Source organism: Pan troglodytes, chromosome X, assembly GCF_028858775.2.
Source record: "Pan troglodytes isolate AG18354 chromosome X, NHGRI_mPanTro3-v2.0_pri, whole genome shotgun sequence".
NCBI classification, from domain to species: Eukaryota; Metazoa; Chordata; class Mammalia; order Primates; family Hominidae; genus Pan; species Pan troglodytes.
Genome location: NC_072421.2, coordinates 113,075,219 through 113,095,424, shown reverse-complemented (window position 1 = coordinate 113,095,424; position 20,206 = coordinate 113,075,219). Strand labels below are relative to the sequence as shown.

Here is a 20,206-nt window from a genome sequence, read left to right as displayed (position 1 = left end):
CAGACATAAATTACCATACTGCCTATATTGTGCAGTGCAGTTTCAATGCCAGCACTTCTCAACCTTTTGGTTTAGAAAATATGGTCAGTATGGCTGGACATTAAGGAGAAGCTGGATAAAGGAAACTCTACCTTATCACTGAACACAATTCTGGCAGAAAGTAAAGGGCTAAATTTGAGTAAATTGACAAAGCGTTTTTTTTTAAAAGAAGAAAATTATGATACTTAAAAAAAAATCACTACGCAGCTCCCAGTGCTGCACCAGACAGGCCCATTTTTCATATTGGCCACTGACTGAATTCATAAGAAAAGAATCAACTGTTATAAGGACTGTTTCCTTTTTTTCTCTCTCTCTCTCTCTGATGACACGTGTAGGTTCACATCTGCATTTTGTTTTAAAGGAAACCTCATTATTCTCTTTTACCAAGTATTATTTTAAATACTATTTAACTCCCCCACCACCCTCCCCTAAGTAAACCTTAAAGTAAATAAACTTATTACACAGCCATGTTCCTGCAGAAGTTTGAATCACACCAAGAATGCATATCCTTAAAAGGAAATGTTTTCCCTCCCCTTGCATCCTGTTATTTAAGCTATTTTAAGTACTTGTCTGGAGAAAGCTAAGCCAGAATCCAAGTGGTTTTGATTTTAGCTGCTGTTTTACACTGCCCATGTCCAGGTGGTACGTGCTGCAATCTATCACTTCAAAAGCGTCTTTTGGGGTGCTACTTTGTCTCATAAATTTGACAGTAAGAAAGACTAGGATTTTCTTTGACGCTCCGGTTGTGTGTGTATGCGTGTGTGTGTGTGTGTGTTGCTTTAAACATCCTTGAATCTGTCTAAATCTGGTGTCTTTCTTTATGAAGAGGTCACATATTGTGTGCCCTCATCTGGAATACACATGCGACCTCTCTATTAGCCCACTCAGGACAGTGCTCATTAGGACTTAAAGAAGAAAGCCTAGCAAGTGCAGATGCATATCCTTTTGGAAAAGCTGGATTTAAAAGTTCAATTTGGTTTGACCAACATATTCTACAAATTTTCTGCACTAAAGAAATGACAAAAGGAATCTATTTATCTAACAATAATGGGTTTACACACATACACAATCCTGAGTGCCCATGAAAGCTCACAAAATACTGACTTAAAAGACTCGGTCAAAAGACTTGGGCAGAAGAATTTAAACTATATTCCATCCCAAGATCTAAGCAGTGAAATCAAGCTTTCATTAGGCATTAAATCCTTAGAAAAGGCAGCTGCTAAACATCTCCAGATGCTTAGCTAAACATGGGGTTTGCTTCTCACAGCTTATACCTTTTGAGGTAGCTCACTGCAGCAAATATAAGAGGCAGTTTAATGAGTTCCAGCTAAGGGTAGACTGGAGGTTGCTGCTTTAGAATTCACTGTACTAGTGGATTTCCAAAGATGGAGGTCAAGTACAGCAGAAGGCTGGACAAGTTTAGAGGGTGAGACCAGGCAATCAAAAATGTTTATCAGTCCTTTTCTGACTCAAAATTTCCAGCAGTTTGGCCATCATTTTTCCCCTGCTGCAACTCTCGTTTTAAAAATACATGTGTGTAGGCCAGGCGCGGTGGCTCACGTCTGTAATCCCAGCACTTTGGGAGGCCGAGACGGGCGGATCACGAGGTCAGGAGATCGAGACCATCCTGGCTAACACGGTGAAACTCCGTCTCCACTAAAAATACAAAAAAAAAAATTAGCCGGGCGTGGTGGCAGGCGCCTGTAGTCTGCCACCTGGCTGAGGCAGGAGAATGGCGTGAACCCGGGAGGCGGAGCTTGCAGTGGCCGAGATCGCGCCACTGCACTCCAGCCTGGGTGACAGAGCGAGACTCCGTCTCAAAAAAAATAAATAAACAAAAAATAATTAAAAATAAAAATAAAAAAATAAAAAAATTCAAAGCAGGCTTCACTTAAAAAAATAAGATTTTCTCTTTACATTTAAAATATATCCCACTACATAAAATCCATTTACAGTTGGCTTGCTGATTTTCAGGAACGCATCTAGTGCATGAAGCAAAATATACCTGGCTGGCCAGGTACCATGGCTCAAGCCTGTAATCCCAGCATTTTAGGAGGCCGAGGTGGGAGGATCACTTGAGCCCAGGAGTCTCAAAATAAAAATAAAAATAAAAATAAAAATTGCTTTTACCCATGCACCCACACATGTGTACTCCTAACTAGCTTCCATACCTTTGAAACATGGTTTTCCGACTATCCCGAGACCTCCACTTCTAATAATCCATATATAATTAACCAGATGGCACAATGAAAGAGCACTGATTAGTTTCATTTTTTTTAGACGGGCTATAGTTTTGTTTTTGTTTTAAGGCATAATTAAACAAATATGCACTGGTGTTCTTTTATTGAATACTGAAAGTAAATTAAACTAAAGCACTGTTTTTTTTTTTGTGGCATCATCCTGATGTGGTTTTTATATACTAGCGAATATCAAGTAATTTGAAACAACTCAACTTCCTAGGATGAGAGAAGTCTGGTATAGCTACAATCACCACAACCAATTTTTTTTTGCTTAGTTTGGTGGGAAACCTCAAAGGAATACACCCATACTATTCCTAGTCATTTAAGAAACCCATTATTCTTTTATTTCAAAAGTGCTGAATTCATGTTTAAAAAACCTCAGTAGTGAGTGCTCAGGAGGGAAAAAAGGCAAGGCAAGGTAAGTGTTTGCAGTACTAAAGCAACTCTGCAAAGGTTTACATTACATGAATTTTTCTTTATGACAAGTAATCATCCAAATGACCACTAGTTTCCATAGCAAGATTAAAGGCTTAGAATGTAAAAGACAGTTTCTAGATGGTAAAATATTAATACCTAAGTGTTTTGAAAGGTTTTATTTATTCTTCTTTAGAAATAGTTATGTATTACAGCATTTAAATTAAATTTGAAACATCATGAAGTACAAAAACTGATAACTAACGTTTCTGCTACTGGGAAGCACTGGAAACAATTGTTGAGAAAATTAAAATAATTACATGAGCTTGGAGCTTAAAACTAAGCAGGTGCAGAAAGTGAGTGAAAAGAGAACTTTAAATTCTAATACTCAATTTATTGCTAGTAAAGAGAGTTTCAAAGCACTATTAATTGATTGAACAAAACCTATGATTAGCAGTAATTACAGAGATTTTCTCCACACGCTATGATTTTGCTGAATTTCTAAGGAGATAATCAAGGCTATTATTGTTAATAGATGGGGAAAATCATCTAATGATTTCCATATTTTGTCGCAATTGAACTGAGACAAAGTAGTCTTTCCTATTCTCTGCCAACCCACCCCCACAAAAAGGAAAAACTGTCCTTCACAGGATAATAAGTTATAGAGCTTGTTTTTAAAATAAAGTGTCCCTGAATTAGAAAAAAAATTCTATAACACCTTTGACGGTTGCCTGAGGGCTCTGTAAGTAACAACAACTTAAAACTACAAAGATTTTTTAAAGAAAATCGAAAGACTCGGCTGGGTCCTTAAATGAGTTTCTAAAAGATGGAGTGTACACACAAGCTTTTATTATGCTGAAAAATATATATAAATTTTATATGCTACAATTTAATGGCAAAAACCTTTAATAATAAATTCCACTGTAATGAAAATCTTCACAACAAAGGCCCTCTGAATGTATGGTTGATAATGACAAAAATCCCAGTACATCAAAAGGCTATGTATATAGTTCCTTGGGTTTCAATCAATGAAATATTTACTGAGAACCTAACATGTGTGCAACACTATGCTAGATACTGAGTGGAGACTACAAAAGAATAATATTCACAATAGGCAGAAATTCTGGATTCCAGAATTCTTTACAGCATATATAGTAATAAGAGCCTGAGTATGTTAGCAACATATGCCTGGCAGGGGCTTTGGCAAACTGTACGCCTATCTTAAACTCTACTTAAACAATAGCTCCACAATGACCTTTTCTTGCAGTCAAACTTCTCATTGATCCCTTACTTAATACAATTTAACTGCTTCGTCTATGAAGATAATTGGTCAATCCTCTTTATGTCATTAAGCTTTTAAGGGACAATGAAGTTCTTTTACTCGTAAAATGTATTCCAAGTCTCATCAGGTAAACAATATCTGAATTAACTTTAATTTTTAAGGAATATTGCACGTAATTATTTCCAAGATGCTGCACATGAGGACAAGACCTGTATTCAGCATTTACTTGAGGAGATGAGTACTTAATAAGGCATGGTGCCTACTCTGAAATTCTATTCATAAATAACAAATTAAGCTGCTGCTAATGCTGAAAGATGAATATAAATTTTAAAAAAGGTTCAAAAATGCACTCCTAAAACAATTATAAGACTATTTTGACTGAATGAGAGTCATTTTGAAAAAAAAAAAACTCTTGCAGCCAAGAATTCACTTGCTGTTATATATTAAACTATGTAGCATTTTTCTTACAGTAAGTGGTATCCATGGCAAGGTAATTAACTGCTATTTTTATACACACACACACACGCGCGTGCGCGCGATCATGTTAGATTCAGGAATATTCAGTTTTTTCTAGTTAAAATTTTGATGGGATTATGAATGGTCACTCTGGCTGGGGTCATTATTCTTCCCAAGGTACACTGCTACTACTGAATGCCTTCATAGAAAATGTTGATCATAAATATATGGGAACAGAAATGTATATTTCCTTATTTTCCACTAATGGGATTTTCGACACAGGTCTAACGGCAAATTCTGATTTACATAACAAATCATCATATGAGCTAATTCTGTACCCTTCAGTCAAGGAGATACCAAATAATAATAATCTACCTCTCTAAGCACATGTTGATTCATGTATTTACATAAGTAGGCTGTTCTCACCCTGTTTTCTCATTATTGTCTATAGACTTGACCCAAGCACTAAAATTTGGAATGTAAATACTCCATATTTACCTTCCATAGCTGCTCAATTGTAAGGCATGTTATATGATGATAAAGGATAAATCAAATAGCATGCTATGCCTTCTCATCTTATACTGAAGCTATAATTTAACGTGGCGAGGTAGAACGATCTGCATTATCCAAAGGCACAGAAAACCCATAAAAAAGTCAATAACGCCAAACTAATTAAGGAAGCGTAAAACATCATCTAATGTTTTCGAGGGTCACATATCCCTTTGAGAATATGGTGAAAGTTTCAAACCTCTTCAGAAAGATATGAGATACAAAATATAATAATAACTAAAATTTGGCATGAAAATTTCAGGAACCATACATAACAGTCACCAGTTAAGGATTGGAACTGTGGTCTAAAAAATTTGACCATATTAAATACTACATAAAATTGGAAATAATATCAGCTACCACTCAACCAAAAAAAAAAGAAATAAAACAATTTTAAGTATAGCTTCCAAAACTTTATCCCATCTATTTTAACTTTCTTGCCCTAATGTTTTTGATTAACCATTCATGTGATATTTATAGAGAAATAACTTTGAGACCAAATAAATATTGCTTCCCTATAGTTTTACTACAAAAAATACTCACCAACTTTTGCAAAGGCCTCTTTGAGTTCATCAAGCTCATCTTTGGAAATCTGAGTGGTAGCCATCTCATCCATTTAAAGATCTAAAGAAAAACCAAAAACGTTTCAGACTTTAAAAAATTGTGATAAATATAAGCACTCTTGCTAAGTTCTCATCTTAGGGATAATTTAAACAGAATTTCAAACTATCAAAACAATCTGAATAGGTTACCATGTCTCTACATACAGCTTTAATAAAGAAAACAAACAAATGAGAAGTCATCACTTACCAAAATTTATTGAGAAAAAATATTTCTGAATTTTCCTTCTAAGGACAAAATCTTAAATTACATTCAAAAAGTTTAAGGAAGGGCCAAAGTACCCAGCAGTGACAGGAAAAAGCTACATAATAGAAATTCTTGGTTATATGAGCCAAAGCTAAAGGTCAATATTATGTGACCAATGATTCACGGAAAGTATCATTTTCCCATTAAGCCACTTTAGAATCATTCACTGTGAAGACATTGATTTTCAAATAGCATACTGACATCTATCAATCACTCTCATTAAAGGAAGAATAAAGAGGAAACAAAACAAATTATAGCTGGTTTTGGTATAAAAATGCACATGTGTGCTAATATACACATTCTTATGCATGTAAATTATTATATTATCTGAGTATACACCCTTTCCAATTTGGCCTTATTGATCTATTTAACTAACAGAACAAAGGTTGGCAAACTACATATGGCCTGTGGGCCAAAACTGGATCACCAGTTGTTTTTGTATGACCTCAAGCTGGATATGGTTATTAAAGGAAAATTTTTGCAGTCCATTTTGATGATGGGGCACATTAACTTTGAACCCAATTAAGTGAAATGTTATCTCAGAAAAAAAGAATTCTATTCTTTTCATCAGAATTGTATTACCAAAAAATTGTACTCAATTATTATATTTTGAATTTTGTCAATAAAAACTGATAGAAATAATATATTATATCCTTGATATTAATATCATAATATTCTTGATTTTAACTCTTGTCACACAATATTTATGATCTGAACCTATATGGAAAAACTTTGCTGATCCTGGCAATAAAGAGAGGAGGTCTGTATCACAGTAGATAATTTCCAAATGCAAACCTATTATAACAATAATTTTGGACAAAGAAAAATGAAAATGATTACATGTTCCTTTCTCCTTTTTTGCTTTGGGTTTTTTCTTTCTTCTGATTTATTTTTTTGGTAGACTTTATTTTTCTTTATTTCTTTCTCTTTTTTTGTAAAGACAGAGTCTTGCCACCTTGCCCAAGCTGGTGTCTAACTCCTGGGATCAAGGGATCCTCCCGCCTCGGTCTCCCAAAATGCTGGGATTACAGGTGTGAGCCACCGTACCCGGCCAATAGACATTATTATTAGAGTAGTTTTAGGTTCACAGCAAAATCAAGCAGAAGTTACAGGGAGTTCCCATATACAGCTATGTGTTGCTTAAAGACAGAGATGTGTTCTGAGAAATGCATTGTCAAGTGATTTTGCCATTGTGCAAGCATCAAAGAGTGCACGTACACAAACCTAGATGGTATAGCTTACTACACACCTAGACTATACGGTATGGCCTATTCCTCTTAGGCTACAAATGGCACAGCAGGTTACTGTAGTAAACACTGTAGGCAATTGTAACGCAATGGTATCCGTATATCTAAACATAGAAAAGGTACAGTAAGAATATAGTATTATAATCTTATGCGACTACTATCATACATTCGATCAGTCACTGACCAAAATATCCTGTACCTGAGTGGTACGTTTGTTACAACTGATGAACTTACATCATTACCACCCTAAGACTCTGGTGAACATTAGGGTTCACTCTTAGTGTTGTATAATCTGTGGGTTTGGACAAATGTATAATGACATGTATCCACCATTAACATATTACATAGAGTAGTTCCACTGCCCTAAAGATGTTGCCTTTCCAAAAAAATATACTACGGGTTAAATTTCACAAACTATACAAAATACATTTTGAGGTCTTACATTTATCCCTTTTAGACATTTTATTAAAAGGCAACAAATTACTCACCAACTTATGTTTTGGCCAAGAAGTGTAACACTCAGTATAGAGAGGTAGGGGCTGGAAGTGGTAGGGAGGGATTCATAAGAGAGCTGGGCTACATCTATCTTTTTCACAGAACTGTTGCTATTTCTAGAATTTATCACAGCCCCTGGCACATAGTAAGGCACTCAATAAAACAGAACTTTAATAAAATTAATCCCTTCAACAACTATGCACCAAGTATTATTAATACATTATACAAATTCATTTGCATATTAATTTCCTAAACCCTCACAATAGTCCTATGAGCTAAATATTCTAATCTCCTTTTTTTCCTATTAGAAGACCTGGGCTCTCAGGACTGGAATTCACACTCAGGTTTCTCAAATCCTGGAGAAGTTTTAAAATGACCATATGATGCTATTAGCTAAGTTTTTACCATAATGTAACAGACACATACAGTGACTGGTGTTTTAAAAATTAAATAAAACCATCAGCCGGGCGCAGTGGCTCATGCCTGTAATCCCAGCACTTTGGGAGGTGGAGGCGGGTGGATTGCTTGAGGTCAGGAGTTCGAGGCCAGTCTGAACAACATGGTGAAACCCTGTCTCTACTAAAAATACAAAAAGTAACCAAGTGTGATGGCGGGTGCCTGTAATCCCGGCTACTCGGGAGGTTGAGTGAGGCAGGAGAATCGCTTGAACCTGGGAGGTAGAGGTTGCAGTGAGCGGAGATCGTACCACTGCACTCCAGCCTGGGTGATAGAGTGAGACTCTGTCTCAAAAAAAAAAAAAAAAATTAAATAACACTAGACTCTTTAAAAAAGATATAAAACAAAGCTGGCCTATTCATAAACTTTTCTTATGTATGATATCAAGATGCCACTAAAGATGGATAACTTCTCAGTAGACAGGTTGGATGAAAATACCTTTCAGAGTAATCTCAGGATCTATGAGGGAAAGAAAGTTCTTCAGTTAGTAATGAAGTTAGGCTTTGTGGGTTTTTTGTTGTTGTTGTTGTTGTTTGTTTGTTTATTGAGACAGGGTCTTACACTGTAGCCCAGACTGGAGTGCAGTGGTGAGATCACGGCTTACTGCGACCTTGACTTCCCAGGCTCCTCCCTCCCAGGTGATTCTCCCTCCTCAGCTTCCCAAGTAGCTCAGACTATAGCCGTGGGACACCATGCCTGGCTAATTTTTGTATTTTTTGTAGAGACAGGGTTTCACCATTTTGCCCAGGCTGATCTTGAATTCCTGGCTTCAAGCAATCCACTCACCTCAGCCTCCCAAAGTGCTGGTATTACAGGTATGAGCCACCACGCCCAGGCCTGAAGTTAGGCATTTTAAAGATTAAGAATAAAAAGAACTGCAATCCCAGCACTGCGGGAGGATTGCTTGAGGCCAAGAGTTCAAGACAAGCCTGGGAAACATAGTGAGACCTCGCCTCCAAAAAAATTTTTTTTTAAAATTCGTAAGTTAAATGCAAACGAATAGTAGTAATTCTAAAAATATTCTGTTTCACTAATATGTTCAACACTCCCCATTACAAAAATACGACATAGGATTTATTCCAATTTTCTTCACACCTTTTAAGCAATCATGTTTTTAATAAAGAATTATTACACATCTCCATGAATCACACACCAAGGAGAACAATGGCACAGAAAATTTAAAAGTAAGACCATCTCAGAAATCTAAAACATGTGGCCTCTCTCCTTTATCTCTAAAGGTCCTTTCCAGTTTGGGCAGATAGTGAGTCAGTAATAATTTAAAGTATGTGGGTAAAAAACAACTAAAACAAACCTATACAACTGAGCTTACTCTCACACTACCATATCACTTCTATGCAAAAGAAAATTAGGTCTGGGTGCAGTGGCTCATGCCTGCAATCCCAGCACTTTGGGAGGCCAAAGCGGGCAGATCACTTGAGCCCAGGAGTTCGAGACCAGCCTGGCCAACGTGGTGAAACCCTGTCTCTACCAAAAATGCAAAACTTATCCAGGAGTGGTGGTGCGTGCCTGTAATCCCAGCTACTCTGGAGGTTGAGGTGGGAGAATCACTTGAGCCTGAGAGGTCGAGGCTGCAGTGAGCCATCAGTGCATCACTGCAAAAAAAAAAAAGAAAAGAAAAGAAAAAAGAAAGAAAAAAAAAAGAAATTAGATAAGATGGTTCTGGACATAAACCATTCCTGCCCCCCGCCCCCCTTATCCCTGCTGACCAGTTGGGTTCTGATTAAATCCTGTAGAAATCTCTTTCTCCCCAACCTGCCCCTCCCCGCTACTTCTCAAACAATTTTACCAATATTTTAGACATCTGCTATACACCTAGTTCTTGCCCTCAAGGAATTTACAATCTGCGAAGCAAACATGAATAATTACAATATGACATAAAGTGAATTAGTGACTGCAATAAAAGGTACAAATATCCATTTTTTTAGAAGAAAAAAGTCTCTAGAGACTTTAAGGATTATTAATTTCTTCTCAGAGTGGCCAGAAACGCAGTTCTTTTTTTCTTCCTATAAAATTAGCAAGTGCTGGCTCATGCCTGTAATCCCAGCAATTTGGGAGGTGGAGGTGGGCAGATCGCTTGAGCTCAGGAGTTCGAGACCAGCCTGGGCAACATGGTGAAACCTCGTCTCTACCAAAAATACAAAAAATTAACTGGGCATCGTGGGTGGTGGCGCATGCCTGTAGTCTCAGATACTTGGGAAACTGAGGTGGGAGGACCGATTGAGCCCGAGAGGTAGAGGATGCAGTGAGCCATGAGCACGTCACTGCACTCCAGGATGGGTGACAGAGCAAGACCCTGTCTCAATAAAAAAAGTAAAAAATAAAAATGAATTAAGAAATGCTTAGATCTCATAGAAATAATTTTAGGGCACCAGTTTAGTCCAAAAATTAATCCAGTGCATTAAACATATATTTTAAAATTTTCAAGTTTCTTATTTCTAATTGCCTTTTAAAAAGCCTAAAGTGACTTTGCATATGTAACTCAGATTTTCCATCTATCAGAGACATTAAAGAGATACACTTCAATGAGAACAAAAAGAAGGAATTGGAACATGCACATATCCTTAAAACCGTATTTCCAGACAAGGTTGTTTCAGGATAACAGAATAGTTTAATGCAGGACTTTCCAATTTAAATAAACCCATATTCATTTATTGACAGTTATTTGAAAGGAAATAAAGAAATGCTACTCTGAAGTACCTGGGCCAAGACTAAAAAATATAAAGCCAAATTTAAAAAGCTCACAATATATGCTCTAGCTGATACAATTGTACATTTTGCCATTTGAAGCTTAAAATAAAGTTGTTTAATGTAGATTTCTTTATGCCACTATGAATTAAAAAATGGTCTGTCCTTAAGACTACTCATAGGTACTTGATGGTGTCTTTAAGGAAGTCAAGCAGTAAAGTACTATCTTGAGAGAAAACATCACATTAAGTAACTTGGAAATGAGTGAAGATATTAAAAAATAAAGATCTTACAAATTAAAATAACAGAAGCTCTATTCCTCTTCATGGGGCATTCATTGTACTATAGGACTTTTTTCTCTTAAAGTTACTAAAACATCCTGGATGGGTTCACAAAGCAAAACACAAGATTTGACATCAATACTGCCCTGTAGACACTTCATTTAATCTCAAGTACCAGTACACCAAGCTGTTGTACCGCACCCAAGGTTGTAGTATGTTTTAACAGAAAGATGTTGGACGTGAAATTAGAAGGCATCGATTATTGCTCTGGTTCTGCTATTCCCTAGTAATGTGTCCATGAGCAAGTTTAATTAATCTGTCTCAGCCTAAGTTTCCTCATTTGAAAATAGTGATAATAATACCTACTTCCCCCAGGTCCTAATGAAGATTACAGATGGTATGCATGACAGCATATTGTGAACTATGAAGTATTACATAGCAACTTCAAATCCTTCATGAAAGAAAACAGGGAATAAATGAATGCTTGGGTTAATTGTGAAGAGCTGTATAAATAAATATAAGGCATTAGTTCTACTAATAGCCTTTTACATGGGATAAATGAAAAGTTATCTCATCTCCCTATAATTACTGACTACAGAGTATAATAGGTCTCCCTCATATATAAAAATTACAAGTCTTTAGTCAAAGTAATTTAAGAAGGATGGGCCTAAAGGAAAACCTGTCAGTCACTTTTTATCCATGACTCAATGTGGTTCCTCCGTAAGGCCAGTTTCTAAACACAATTTAAAGAGCAGACAGGAGATATACAAACAAACAACAATTTTTCTTTAAATATTTTAGGATCACTTTTCAAAATAGCTAACAGCTTGTCAATATTGTCACATTCCTCCTAATCTGCAAATTTTTTCATGAGTACTAGAAAAAGGTGAAGAGAAAGTATTACTTGCTGAATAAAAGTTTAACCCCGATTTCACAATATGTGATTGACAGGCAAAAGGAAAAAAACCCTGATTTTCAAATATGTCCTCTTTCCCAGTCTGTCTTCCCACAAAAGTGGACTTTATGTGTTTATTTCTTTTTGAGACAGGGTTACACTCTGTCACCCAGGCAGTGGTGCAATCTCAGCTCAGTGCAGCCTCAATCTTCTGGGCTCAAACAATCCTCCTGCCTCAGCCTCCTGAGTAGCTGAGACTACAGATGTGTGCCACCACGCAAAAGCGGACTTTATTTACATGATGAGAGAGAGGGAGAGAGAAAGAGAACTGACATTCAAAGAAATAGAGATATATTTTTCCTCCATTTAAACTCAGCAATTTTAATACTTATCAAAAATAAAACCTCCTGGAGTCTCTACGTTTTTCTGAATTCGCTCATCTGCAAAGCACTTTGATCTGTCCCAAATTCTGTTTCCTCCTTAGCTCCTATGCCTGCCATTTCTGTAAAGGAAAAGGGAAAGCTATAGAAAAAAGCCAGCCCTTCTTCACTAAACATATAAGACACAGGAAAACAGATTTTCAAATAAGGGAGTAAAACAAAAGCAAACAAAACCTTGTTTGTTTGTTTTCTCATAAAAGGATATAGTGTACAATTGGGTATGAATTCAGGGCGTCACCCATAGAAGAATCTTATGCCTATGAAGTCATCTCTAATTACAGAGTTTGACTAACAATACTGCAATTATGAAACCACTCCACCGGCTCATTTAACTATACATAAACCCTAAACACAGATCTTTGCTGAGAAAGGTATATACCTACAACTACCTGAAACTATTACTCAAATTCTGAAAGGTATTTGAAGGGGGATGGGGGTGCCTATTTTATCTCCTAAAGCACTCACTCACTTTAGGAATGCAGCTGACTGAATAATCTACTTATTCATCTGTGTCATTCAGTACCATGAGGTCCAGGAGAAAGAGAATGCACGTGGGAAACTCATCTGGGGGTAACCAACTTTGATCATAAACTTGATTTTTTTTTTTTTAAATTGAAAGGCAGCCAAAAGATAAAAACAGGATATTCACCAGAGGCTTCATCCCAGCCACTAGTATGGTAAATAGAACTGGAAAAGAGAAGCTCATTACTTAAATCAGAGATTGGGCAACACATACTTGAGGTCCTAAAATGAACAAGAAAGCAACAAAGAGGGGACAAAACATGGAAGAAATACATTATTTCACTATAAATGAAAATAAACAAGTTAGCCACCATTATGTGTGAACAGTTCAAGAATGATCAGAAAAGGGGTGTTGTCACCTTCCTCCATCCAAAACAGGCAGTGCTTTTGAACACCCACACTTTGCATACCTACCTTTACCAATAGAAACTGCCACCCTGCCACCTCCCTAGTTAGGTAAGTGAACAGCTCAACACTAGTCTCTAGCTTAGATGGGTGTGCAACACTGTGGGCTAAAACTCACCTATTCATACTATGATTACTAAAGCTCCAGTCTCATGTTTCCTAATGACTTTAGAAGATTCCCAGCTTGAATGTCTACCACACTCACCCACTTATTTATTTATATTAATCAAGCATTAACTTAAGGCTTAGTATGTACCAGGCACTGTGTTGGGTGCTCCAGATAAGAGACAATTAGGATCCAAATCCCCTTCTTTCTGGAAGAGCTTACTGTCTAGTGGGGGAAACAGATGGAAAAACAAAGATACAACATTAGTGCAATCATGCCATCACAGTCATATATACTAAATGGTAGGCGTCAGAAAAGTTTTTTCCGAGGTGAGGCTTGAACTCTGTCTTTGAGTGCAAGTAGGATTTTCTCAGATAGACATCCCCGGTAAGGGCATTCTCAGAGAGACATCACTGGTAAGGGTATTGTGCCTAGTGTTAGTGACAGACACACTCGCAGCAGCAGATCAGGGTCCAATTTAGAAGTGGCCAAGGGAGAAGGAAAGTCAGTGAGGACGATTCAAGTTAGGAAAGTCTAAGTGTCTCCAATCTAACTTACTGCCACATTATTTTCCCTGTTTTTTTTCTAACTCTTTCTTCTGCCAAATTAGGTCTCGTTTTCAACTTTCCCACTTTCCTCTGTCTCCAGACTGCAGTTTGACCATAAAAAACAAAGGGAGGATCAGTCAACCACCCATCCCTCTGGATTCTTGCCTTGCAATATCTGAGATTCTTCCGTCATATCTGTTTATCACCTCATGTCTGGCCTACTCCACAAGTTTTTTTTTTATCTTTTTATATTTTTTTTATTATACTTTAAGTTCTAGGGTACATGTGCACAACGTGCAGGGTTGTTACATATGTATACATGTGTCGTGTTGGTGTGCTGCACCCATTAACTCGTCATCTACATTAGGTATATCTCCTAATGCTATCCCTTCCCCCTCCCCCAACCCCACAAAAGTTTTTTTTTTTTTTTTATCAGATCTGCCTGCTGTTCCGTCTTCCTCCAGTGCAATCTTTACACTGCTGATCTCCTGATAATCTCCTGAAGAGCGGATCTTATAAACATTCCATGCAAAAGAAAGTCCCACCTTTTTAGGACAGCATTCAAGGCCCTACACTTTTCTGACTTGACTTCTAGATTTATGTCTGCCCATCTTTCCAATGCTACTTCCCATTATATGTACTACACCCTTGAACCCAACATTCTCAAGAGACCTTATTCCCCAAACAGGCCATGTATTTTCCCGCTTCTTCCACTCCCTGGAGAGACCACTGAGACCACTGGGTCTCTCCAGTGGAATGCTCTTCACCCATCTATCTAGACACTTCAAAAGCCTATTTCAGGAAGTATCTTCAGATTGTCCGCACCCAAGATAAAATTTATCTTCCCAGTACTCTCACAGAACTGTGTTTCTATTACAGCTGGTTCTGGATTCTCCTCTATCAGTACCTTTTGTTTTATTCTGGTCTCTTCTGCTTTTCCTGTCTTCCATTAAGAACTTCCTCTCTCTCTATCTGCGTCTCATGCTTAGAATACTCTCCTCTATTTTTCCTCTCTCTCTATCCAAATTCTACTCACCCTTCAAGCAAGGTTCAGAAGCCTCATCTTCTCCCAAAGCATGTTTCCCAATGACTCCACCTCCCACTGATCTTTCTCTTCAACTCCCAGAGAATTTAGAATCTTGCCACAAAATTTTGAAATTTAATTATAGACTTCTCCCTATAGTTACATAAGTGGATATGAGGACAGTCAGTCTAGCTGGGACTTCCATTGTCCTACTTGGTTCAGTTTATCTACCTTCTTTACATAGATTCTTAAACTTGGTCAAAGAGAACAATCTTCTTCAATAAAAGAAAATCCTTCTTTCACGAACAGCACACAAAAACTTGTGTAATTCTTTGCTTTGCAAGTCTCATTTCATGATTGTTTGTTTCTGGAGAACAGTCTAAACTTCACCTTTTACTCTCATTGCTGGATGTTGGTTACATAGGCATGGTTTACAAAATATACCAACTGAGGCTGAGGGTGGTGGCTCATGCCTATAATCCCAGTGCTTTGGGAGGCAGAAGTGGGAGAACTGCTTGAGGCCAGGAGTTTGGGACCAACCTGTACAACATAGCGAGACTCCTTCTCTTAAAAAAAAAAAAAAATTAAATCAGCCAGCATGGTGGCCTGAGCCTGTAGTCCTAGCTACTAGGAAGGCTGGGGCAGAAGGATCACTGAAGCCCAGGAGTTTGAGGCTGCAGTGAGCTATGGTTGCCTGCCTCTAAAAAAATAAAGATAAAAAATGAATAAAATACTCCAACCAACTGCAATGTTTAGAGGGAGTGAAAATTCCCAGTATTCCCAATATCCAGTGATCACAGCAATGAGAATTTGAAAGCTAAGAAGTCTGTAGAGTTCCATAACTTCATTCCCTAAATTGTATTAGGGAATAAACAACTGCCTGGGATAGTCATTGACTTTGCCCAGGACACAAAGCTGTGAAGCACAATTAAAAAGATGTATTTCTCAGCCAGGCGCAGTGGCTCATGCCTGTAATCTCAGCACTTTGCGAGGCCGAGGCGGGCAGATCACGAGGTCAGAGATCAAGACCATCCTGGCCAACATGGTGAAGCCCCGTCTCTACTAAAAATACAAAAATTAACAGGGCCTGGCTGCACGTGCCTGTAGTCCCAGCTACTCAAGGGGCTGAGGCAGGAGAATTGCTTGAACCCAGGAGGCGGAGGCTGCAGTGAGCCGAGATTGGACCACTGCACTCCAGCCTGGGCGACACAGCAAGACTCCACCTCAAAATAATAATAATAATAATGTGTTTCTCCAAGCATAGCTGGAAAAAAAAAAAAAAGCAAAAGCATGTGTTGGAGGAAAGGTAATTAACTGTTTTTCCCTCTTTCCTTTTTTTTTTTTTTTGAGATAGAGTCTTGCTGAGATGTCCAGGCTGCAGTGCAATGGCATGATCACTGCAGCCTCCAACTCCTGGCCTCAAGTGATCCTCCTGCTTCAGCACCTCCCACCCCCAGTAGCTAGGACTACAAGCATGCACCACCATACTCGGCTAATTTTTAAATTTTATTTCTTTTTTTTTTTTTTTTGTAGAGACAGGATCTTACTATGTTGCCAAGCTGGTCTAAAACTCCAGGGCTCAAGTGATCCTCCTGCCTCAGCCTCCCAAAGTGCTGGGATTACAGGCTTGAGCTGCAGTGCCCAGCCAATTAACTACTCTTCCCAGAAAAACAAAAACAAAGAGACTACACATTGCTTTGCAGAGAGAAGGTCCATGCCTAGTATATATAGCCTTTGGAAAATAACTTAAAAAGCTCCTAACAAATATGACCATGATATCGAGAAATAAGAACAGTTGCCAGAAAATGCAGATAGTAACCCCCTCCAGCTAATACTAACTTGTTATCATTATTTAAAAGGATAAGGGATTCACTTAAGCCTTGAACTAAAATAACCAAAACTTTAATTGTATAAAACATACAGAATATAGACAATGAGTTCAGTAAAGACTCATACAGAGTTCTAAAAGTCATTTATTTAAAACATTGGTGTTAAATTGGCACTGATCATAAAACAGGCAATATTCTAAAAAAAAGGCACACAAACGCTTACTTTCTCCTATGACACATTCATTCCTACATATGACAGGCTTCTGCTTCTCTGTGTTAACACTGCTTAATTTCAGCCTCATGAATGCTAAGTATTGTGAACAACCACTCCCATTGTATCAGTGCTAATAACTTAGTCTTAATATAAAACAAACACTCAAGTATCTATGTGATTTACTTTTCATTTAAAAATTTTTTCTTTCAAGATTTTTCTCAAGAACAAGGAGCTTGGAATTTTGCTTGACTCATTTTAGAAAACTTTCACAGAATCTTGGTAAAGGAGTAATTGTAAAGGCTTAAGAGGCTATATGCATAATTTTTATTTAATGATTTGTTGCTCTGAAAGTCAAAATAAGGGAGTCAAAACCTAAATGCCCTCACGTGTGTCATAGGTTCCTAGTCCTAAAAGTCTAGGAAAGGTTGAAGCAGAAGAAAAAGTGGTGAAGTGTTTTACTATGCATTAATTCTAGCACATCAGCATTATCAAAAATTGCTTCTTCTCCTTCTTCTTCTTTTTTTTTTTGAAATAGAATCTCGCTGTGTCGCCCAGGCTGGAGTGCAGTGTCATGATAACTGAAGCCTCCAACTCCTGGGCTCAAGAAATCTTCCCACCTTAGCCCCCTGAGTAACTGGGATTACCAGTTACCACCCCAGCTAATTTTTGTATTTTTTGGAGAGATGGGGTTTTGCCATGTTGTCCAGGTTGGTCTTGAACTCCTGGGCTCAAGTGATTTGTCTGCTTTGGCCTCCAAAAGTGCTGAGGTTACAGGTATGAGCCATCATGCCCAGCCAAAAATTTCTTCTTATAGTCAATGTGGTGAGCAAACATCTATGAAAGAAATAATCACCACGTATAGCAGACTTTACTTCGGAAAGTTATTTTTCAGGTCTAGCTCTTCTGTTCATTCTACTTAATATTTCAGCTGCAAATTGTACAACTAAACAGAGGACATCATTAGGTACCCCAAATAAAATTGACAGTATTTTCTCATGAGGCATTATTATATACACTGATTAGATTGTATAGTATCAGGAACTAGAGAATAAAGTAACTGGCTGATGGAACATAAATCTGGATATATTTAGCAACTGTGCTTCTACAATTCACATAGAATACAAAGAAAATAAAATAAGATATCATAGAACAAAACCATATCATGCCAGATAACATAATATAAAATTTCAGGAATACTTGTAAAGTAACCTGAAAAACCTTACTACTATTTCCATGACAAAATATGTTTCAAATTCCAAATCAATTGAGAAATGAACTTTAGAAGGCTCTATCTGTGACTGAAGGCTAACTCTACCCTTTATCCAACTCCAAGTAGCTGCCTACCTAATAACTATAATTCGGCCTTGGATATATCTAAAACCTTTAAGGAGACTTAAACATCAGTCTACTCTTTAATGTGAAGAAGAGATTGCTCTGTTCTGCACGTACACTGTTCCAATAACCCCTGTGGATGCATAAGAAAGATATAAAGGTTTATTAAGAAGGGCGGGGAAGAGAGATGAGAGCAGAAGAGTTATTTGCAAAGTTATGCATGGGGTTAGACTAAGCCATTTTAGCCCTCTTCTACCACTGTAATACCCACAACCAATTAAACCATCTCCAATTTTCTGTTTGTATTATATTACATTATATTATTATTATTAGTTTTGAGGCAGAGTCTCGCTCTGTCGCCCAGGCTGGAGTGCAATGGCATGATCTTGGCTCACTGCAACCTCCACCTCCTGGGTTCAAGTGATTCTCCTGCCTCAGCCTCCTGGGTAGCTGGGATTACAGGCGCCCACCACCACGCCTGGCTAGTTTTTGTATTTTTACTAGAGATGGGGTTTCACCATGTTGATCAGGCTGGTCTCGAACTCCTGATCTCAGGTGATCCACCCGCCTCGGCCTCCCAAAGTGCTGGGATTACAGGAGTGAGCCACCGCACCCAGCCTTATTTTATATTATTATTATTTTCTTGAGACAGAGTCTTGCTCTGTCACCCAGGCTTGAGTGCAGTGGCTCTATCTCAGCTCACTGCAACCTCTGACTCCTGGGTTCAAGCGATTCTCCCGCCTCAGCTTTCACAGTTGCTAGCATTACAAGCATGCGCCACCACATCTGGCTAGTTTTTATTCTTTTAGGAGAGACGGGGTTTCACCATGTGGGCCAGACTTGTCTCGAACTACTGACCTCAAGTGATCTGCCCACCTAGGCCTCCCAAAATGTTGGGATTACAGGCATGAGCCACTGTGCCCAGCCTTGTATTATTTTAAAGGAGATGCGTCATAGGGTCATAGTTGCTAACCCGTTCCTCCCCTTCCCCATATTCCTATAGCCATTTTCAGCTTTCAGCGTGATGACATCTATTTCTTTCTCTATCTCCTCCACGAGCCTGTGAGCTCCTTGAAAGCACGGTTGGTATCTCATTTGACTTTGTATCTTGGCTCACCACAAGCACCTACCGAATGTTTGTTCAATAAATAAACTTCGATGGAGGTGAGTAGGGAAAGTGCGCAGACCTACACATCATGCAGGCTATATAGTCCTCTCACGTGGTTTTAAAAACACATACTCTATTGGAGAAAGCTGTGAACAAAATAGTCAAGTTCAATAACGTCTTCACATTCTTCACATACAATTGGCCTGTTATCATGCTTTAACTACCCTTGTTTAATACTTCAAGATACTAAAAAACTCTTCAAGATGTTTGTGACCTGTCCTTTGAATTTAGCTGAAAATCAAACAGAAACAAACCTTTTCAGAAGCAGTTTTTACTTTCAACCATTTTGGCATTCAAGCAGCACATTTCACCTTTACAGTCATACACATCATGCATACATCATGTTTTGACAGGCCTGCAATTTATAGATAAAAGTTGACATTTAGAAGTAAATATAAGGAGTTCAAGACCAGCCTGGCCAGTATGGTGAAACCCCATCTCTACTAAAAACACAAAAATTAGCCGGGCATGGTGGTGGGTGCCTGTAATCCCAGCTACTCGGGAGGCTGAGGCAGGAGAGCTGCTTGAACCCGGGAGGTGGAGGTTGCATGAGCCAAGATCGTGCCACTGCACTCCAGCCTGGGCAACAGAGTGAGACTCCATCTCAAAAAAAAAAAAAAAAAAAAAAAAAAAAGAAAATAAATATAAATTGCCCCAAACTAAAGGTCTACTAACATTTTTTATTGTCAAT

At 38.0% G+C, this 20,206-nt stretch overlaps 1 protein-coding gene across 4 annotated transcripts in view; it reads right to left on the bottom strand.

Annotated features, from left to right (window-relative positions):
* The window catches only part of PLS3 (plastin 3), an 89,536-nt gene that overhangs the window by 34,739 nt on the left and 34,591 nt on the right, over window positions 1-20,206 (bottom strand). For all 4 annotated transcript variants that reach the window (XM_016943366.4, XM_016943364.4, XM_016943367.3 and 1 more), the window contains exon 2: window positions 5,524-5,604. In XM_016943366.4, coding sequence (XP_016798855.1) covers window positions 5,524-5,596 — 73 coding nt within the window. In that variant the 5' untranslated portion in view covers window positions 5,597-5,604. The remainder of the gene's footprint in view (window positions 1-5,523; window positions 5,605-20,206) is intronic.